General features: G+C 33.3%; 1 protein-coding gene across 1 annotated transcript in view; it reads right to left on the bottom strand.

Annotated features, from left to right (window-relative positions):
- Positions 1-6,324: 6,324 nt before the first annotated feature.
- Positions 6,325-6,629, bottom strand: part of LOC118745476 (glutamate receptor ionotropic, kainate 2) — a 13,691-nt gene continuing 13,386 nt past the window's right edge. The window contains exon 3 of the mRNA XM_036478923.1: positions 6,325-6,590. Within this exon, the coding sequence (XP_036334816.1) occupies positions 6,325-6,590 (266 nt within the window). The remainder of the gene's footprint in view (positions 6,591-6,629) is intronic.

A 6,629-nucleotide genomic window follows, 5' to 3' on the forward strand; every position in this document is an offset into this window, starting at 1 on the left:
TGAAGGAGTTTGACGCTGTCTGTTAATATGGCAGGCTGATCGTTACAACATTAATGTAAAAAATGTATAGTTAAAGCCCATAATAAGACGGAAGAAATACAATTCTTTTCATTAAGTTTCGTTAAAAGGTTTGCAAGATACAGTTATTTAAAGAAAGGTATGTATGACGTTTTCTTAAAATATAAGTCCTGTGTAAATAGGCAACCAAACTTCATATCGGCAAAATATTATGCACGTATATTCATGTCTTCTAGACCTTCAATCTCCTCAACTTTCATCCAAATCCTTAGCGGTCGCGCACAGAATTGGCCGTGGTGAAATGAAATGCCTCTATTCATTAATACTTTCAGAAAAAATTTTGTAGAGGACGCATTGGAGCAGATCTTACATATAGACATCGGTATGTATGTATATTATCTGCTGTTAAATTTATTTCGCTAGGTGTTTTCGTTCTCAAGTTATCACATTTTGTCACGAAAAAAGTTCAATATAAATAATCAAAAATAACAATATAATCATGTAACTAAAATTAATTAATTTTTTATTTGAAAGTAAGTAATTATTAATCATTAAAAAGGTGTAATTAATGATTTTTAATCATTAAACGGTTACCGAAAAAAAATGCTTTAATTCATTATCATTATGATTATTAACCATTATTTAACAGGTCTGCCTAAATCTAATTCAGCTTGCTTCCCTGGACCCTTATAAAATTCAATTTTTAAAGTAGGAACTCGAAAAATTTTCTACTCACAAAATAATATAGAATTCCAGGAGAAACTCTCTTATGAATTTCAATAGATGTATAAAAACTTAAAGCAATGCTTGAATAACTATATGTATGTATATTAAAAAACTGGTCATCAATTAGATTGACTTATTATAAATTAAAAAATTAATTTAAATTACGTGTAACAAAATCAATTTTTTTTACATTGTATCTAGATTAGGGAACGTACCCATACTACGTGACACGTTCAGGGGGGGAGGGGATCTTCAAAATACCACGCTTGGTTACAATAAGGAGCGGGGCTTAGGTTTTTATCACGTAGTCAATATCCTCTAAGGAAATCTAGCGTTTGTTTCGAGCTACATTCAAATATGGTGCGCGATATTTTCAGGCGAAACATTAGATGAGATTTGGTCCCAGATGAAGTCAGATAAGAAATTTTTCCATCATCGCTTGTGCAGCAATGCATAACACTACGCCCGGATTTTCACCCTAAATACGATACATGCTGCCCATCTATTAAAAATGACATTAGGAAACCACAGGGGGCCTAGAGTGTCATAAAGGAAAGCGTGGGTGGATAGATGTAGAGGCTGTCAATGAAGAGATAATAATCACGTCTGAGCAAATCCCGATGTTACCGCCCCCGCGATATGCGATGTATCCGAGCTTGGAATGTGTTTGTTGAAGATGATTGAGATGGAAAGTAAATGTTACTAAAAATAACAGGTTTTTTATTTCTATAAATTAAGTTCTGGTTACGATATATTTTGATTTGAATATTTGTCACCCCTAGGTAATTCAGAATTTGCCTGCCCTTTTACCGATAAGAGGTAAGAGTACCAGTTTTGGAACGATTAGCAGTAAATAGTGATATTAAAATTTATGTTATTTACTATACTTGTATTACATTTTAAGATGAAAAAGTGGTTTTGACATGGGAAAGGTTTTTGACTTTTAAAGAAAGCCAATTTTTTCCCTTGACTAAATTAGTTTTTTTAAATATTGTCATTTAAATAATATCAAAAATACCTAAGAGTGTTATCCTATTTCCGGATTGCGCAAATGAATCTCAAATGTATGTCTTAAAATGTACAAACAGAAATTCTACTTTCAGTGCAGCTAATAAAAAAAAAAATATTGTTTTCAACTCAAATTTTGCGCCCTTAATTTTTTCCGCCCTAGGCACCTGCCTATGTTGCCTTTACAGTAAATCCGCCACTGCATAAGTTTTATCTTGATAATATTTTTTCCACTTGTAATTGCAGGCATGAACGAAAGACACAAGATCAAGCCTTCCCGAAAGAAAGAAAAAAGTTATTTTCTGGCTGTTGAAATCTCGACGCCATCTTTGTTGGAAGAAGTAAACAACGAAGAGAACAAAAAAAAAACGCGTAATTGTTGAACGCATGAATAATCATTTTTGTTATGCAAATTCTGCTATAAATCATGTCGTTGTGTTAAATTATTCTTTGCCTTATGTGTGCACACGTTGTCACAAGCGAAAATTAAGAAAATTGCAGTAAAAAGCCACCACCAAATTGTAAACAACGAACAAATGTAAATAAACGGCTAATGACAAAGTCGCCCAACTTTTTTCCTAAATGCGATTATAACGGGCTACTAAGAAGAGGGCGTGATCTTGTATTTTTGGTTCATGATTACAGGTATGCATGCTCTCTTGCTGTCACGCAGCAAGCGCCGCACAGTGGGGCAAAAAAGGTTGATGTGGACAAATCAAATTTGAAAGCCCAAATATTAACCGATTTGAAGTTTCTTTTTTTTAGATAAAAGATAATTAAATTTTGCGTCGATCTACCCATGGCGATTTTTCTAAAAAAATCTGTTTTTTTTATTTTGTTTGTTGAAAAATTAAAAAAAAAAAATACGTTTGAATGCATCCATTTTTTTTGGAAAATGCTTGACATCAATTTAAAATGTCTGCGATTATTTAAATAATTATTCATAAACATTTTTCCATAGGACACATTTAATTACAAAATGTATTTCATTTGTTATCTATACTAATATATACTTTGAAAGTTTTTTTCTGTTCGCAAAACTCGAAAACAGCCATACCGATATTTTGGAAATTGTTGACATTGACTCCAGACTATCGAAGCATGATAATAGATGAAAAGCAATTTCGATATATCAAGGGGGCATGGCACCTCCCATACAAACTGAAGTTTTCACACGACATATCTCTGGAAGTATTCATCGTACAGTGCTGCAACTTATTTAGTACAGAGATATGTATATAATATCAACGAAAAACTCATGGAAAAAATGGGAGTTATTGAAAAAGGAGGCGTGGCACCTCTCATACAAACTGAATTTCTCACACCATACTAATATGAGAAATTCAGTTTTTGTGGGCGGTGCGGGGAGTTTTTCAACAACTGCCATTTTTTCCGGGAGTTTGGCGTTGATATTATATATCTCTGTAGTAAGTTGCAGCACTCTACGATGAATACTTCCAGAGATATGTTGTGTGAAAACTTAAGTTTGAATGTGAGGTGCCACGTCCCTTGCTATATTGAAATTATTTTTCTTCTATTATCATCCTTGGAGAGTCTACATTCGATGTCCAAAATTTCAAAAATGGCGGTACAGCTGTTCTCGAGGTTTTCAAACAGAAAAAAAATGGCTTCCAAAATATATATTAGTAAGGATAACAAATATAAGTAGATTTTTTAATTAAATGTGTCCTATGGAAAAATGTTTACGAATAATTTTTTATTAAAAAAAAGAAACTTGAAATTGGTTCACATTTTTGGGCTCTCAAAATTTATTTGTCCACATCAACCTTTTTTTCCCCGCTGCACAGTGTATTATTTCCATATTCTAGAAAATATTAATTAAATAGTTTTATGTCGCCAAATTTCAAAACAACGTCAAAAATGTTTTTAGAAATGCCTGATAAAGACGAAGCAATAACAACTGCAAAATTGAAATCAAAGTGTAGGGCGGGACGGGGTTTGATTTGGAAAATTACCGAGCGCCATAACATCTAAACTTGTATATTTGAAACTGAATCTCAATGTTTAATTTGTCGGTGTTATGTGATTTATGCAATAGTTGCGAAAATACCATTTAGGTCTTATTTTTTAGGTATGTTATTTTTAATGAATAATGAAGTAAAACGATGTTACCTTAAATTTAATTTTAGCAATTTACTAATTTCATTAGACCGGCAAACTCGTTATCCGCGATTATTCGGTAAAGTTTGTATCTCAGTTTATTTGGCACTCCTCTTAGACTTTAAACAACACAATTTTAGCTGCTGGAAAATGCTGGTTTTGATGAAATTTTCTTTTTTCAGGCCTACTAGGAATTTTATTTTCTTCGATGTAATTCATTTGCATTTTATCTCGACTGAAAAAAATTTATGTATTTTCGCTTTTGAATAGGGAAAGCTTGATTCATTAACTTTCCAATGGTACCTCATTTTTGTAACTAGAGCAAGAAATGTTGAACTTATAACGGAGTTTTGTTGACCCAACTTGACTTTTTATCGATATTTTCCACGCCCATAATTAAAAAAAAAATATTTATTTTTAAGTCCATTCCTGCCAGTTTATAATTCCTTCTAGAAATGATTCAAAACCATATTTATGATTTACTACATGAAAACTGTAGGGGAGGCGGGGTCTGGGAATATACTACGCGGGGTCACCGAGGGGGGAGAGGGGCTAAAAATTGCAAAAAGTGGGCACGTACTATGAGTACGTTTCCTTAAGGTCGGTCTATGACTGCAAATATGAATTTTTATAAAAATTTCTTTTTGATTTGGGTTATTTGGATATTTTACTATGAATCTGCTTAATTGATTTTTCAGAATTCGCTAGTTTGTTAATACTCGTTAAATATAATTATATATAATTAATGTTTTTCTTTTCTTACTAGCTGAATATTTTTTCAATATATTATTTGAAAAAATTAAGATAATATTCAACATACATTTACAAACTATAAACTAAAACAAGTGAGAAAGTCTAAGTTCGGGCGGAGCCGATCATTAAATACCCGGCGAAAGTATTAAATATATGTTTTTCACCTTTCCGAAAGCTACTGCTACATGGTAAGCCGGGGTGTATCAATTTTGAGTAAATTAGCGTCCCTAAATTTCGAAATATTGAAGTTTCAAGCATTTCTGAAATTTACCGTTATATGAAAAGCGGCCGTAATTTTAGTCCGATTTCAATAATTTTCAACGTTTTGCTTTTATGTGGCAAGCGCAATAACCAAACCGTTATCTCATGGAATGTGGGCGTGGTTGTTGTCCGATTTTAACTATTTTCGGCCATTTGGTATGCTCCACCAAGGCCCACAACCGTGCCAAGTTTGGAAGAAACTGGTGCAGCGGTTATCAAGATATACACATGTAACATAAGTGGGCGTGGCTACGCCCATTTTCCAAAAATTTACAATATTCTTATTTTTCGTCTAAAATTTATTGTAAATATCAATTTTGAGGGAATAATCTTCAGTAGATACTAAAATATCGCAGTTTTCGTATTTCTGAAAATGTCCGTTATATGGGAAGTGGGCGTGGTTACAGTCCGATTTCGCCCATTGTCAATACCAACCTACCTTGGTTAAATGGAAACCTACACACCAAATTTCGTTGAGATATCTCAATTTTTGCTCGAGTACACGGACGGACGGACAGACAGACATGGCTTAATCGACTTCTCCATTCATTCTGAGCATTTATGTATACATTTGTCTATATCTATCTCGATTCGTTATGGCTGTTACAAACAACCGGTATGTAAACTATGTTAATATAATATAATGCAAAAGTGCGCTCGGGTATAATTATGTACTGCAATATAAATATATCGTCGTTTAAAGTACAAAACCGCATATCGTCATTCTGCAAAACCGCGTAACTGACATTTGCTGCCAAAAATTTGATTTGCTCCCACAAGCTCCTGGCTCAATCCTGATCCATTCGTCCTGAAATATACTAGCCAGAAATGCGATTGCTTTATAAAAAAGAGAACCATTTTGAAATATGAGTGCTTTTACTCTCCAGAAAATAATTTATGCAACCTCACATACGCGGTTTTACATTATCTTGATACCCGGTTTTGCATTATGTTGATACGCGGTTTTGTACTTTAAACGACGATATATTTCGACGAGATTTAACTATTTATTTATTTTTTAATTAAATTAATTTTTTCCCCTCAAAATTTCAAACTTTATAGTTAGAATGAAGGAAAAAAATGGGAAGCAGTTCACGAGCCCATGTAATTTTAGTATTTAAATCAGGGATTGCACCATTTGCACATTTATACAGATTTTACATTTTGACAGTTACATAGTGGCGTGTTTTTATTGAGCTGAACTCATTCTCGATATAAATTTCTAGACAACAGCACTCTATGACTACCAAGATGTACAAATCTGCACAAATGTTCAAATCGCGTGATCCCTGCTTTACAATACAAGTTTGACGTGTCACAAATATTGCATTGATTTTTGATACTTTTTCGAGTTCTCCCAGACGAATTCACCATAGCGTGGTCGAATCGGGAGGTATTTACATATCTAGGACATAGGCTAATTAATAATAATAAACTTCATACCAACATACCGTAATCTTTTTCAAAAAGTATTCCCGCTCTGGTCCAATTTAAGTAGCGAATGACATCCTCGAAAGCTGTATTTAAGTAACTCTGCGCTGGATGTAAGTTTATAGAAAATTCTGTATTTGCAATATCGGCATTAATTCGCGTTTCCAAATGTGGTATATCAAGAGCATCGCAAATAGAGTGGATATGTGAGCCAAATGCAGCGTCAAATGGCCCAAAAACGGCTTGTATGCCTGACTTGATTTGTGCGCAAACTTGAAAAGGAAAGAATGACAACAAATAAATGAACAAAT

The sequence above is a fragment of the Rhagoletis pomonella genome, unplaced genomic scaffold (genome assembly GCF_013731165.1).
Source record: "Rhagoletis pomonella isolate Grant_MI unplaced genomic scaffold, Rhpom_1.0 Rhpom_scaffold_00009, whole genome shotgun sequence".
Classification (NCBI taxonomy): domain Eukaryota; kingdom Metazoa; phylum Arthropoda; class Insecta; order Diptera; family Tephritidae; genus Rhagoletis; species Rhagoletis pomonella.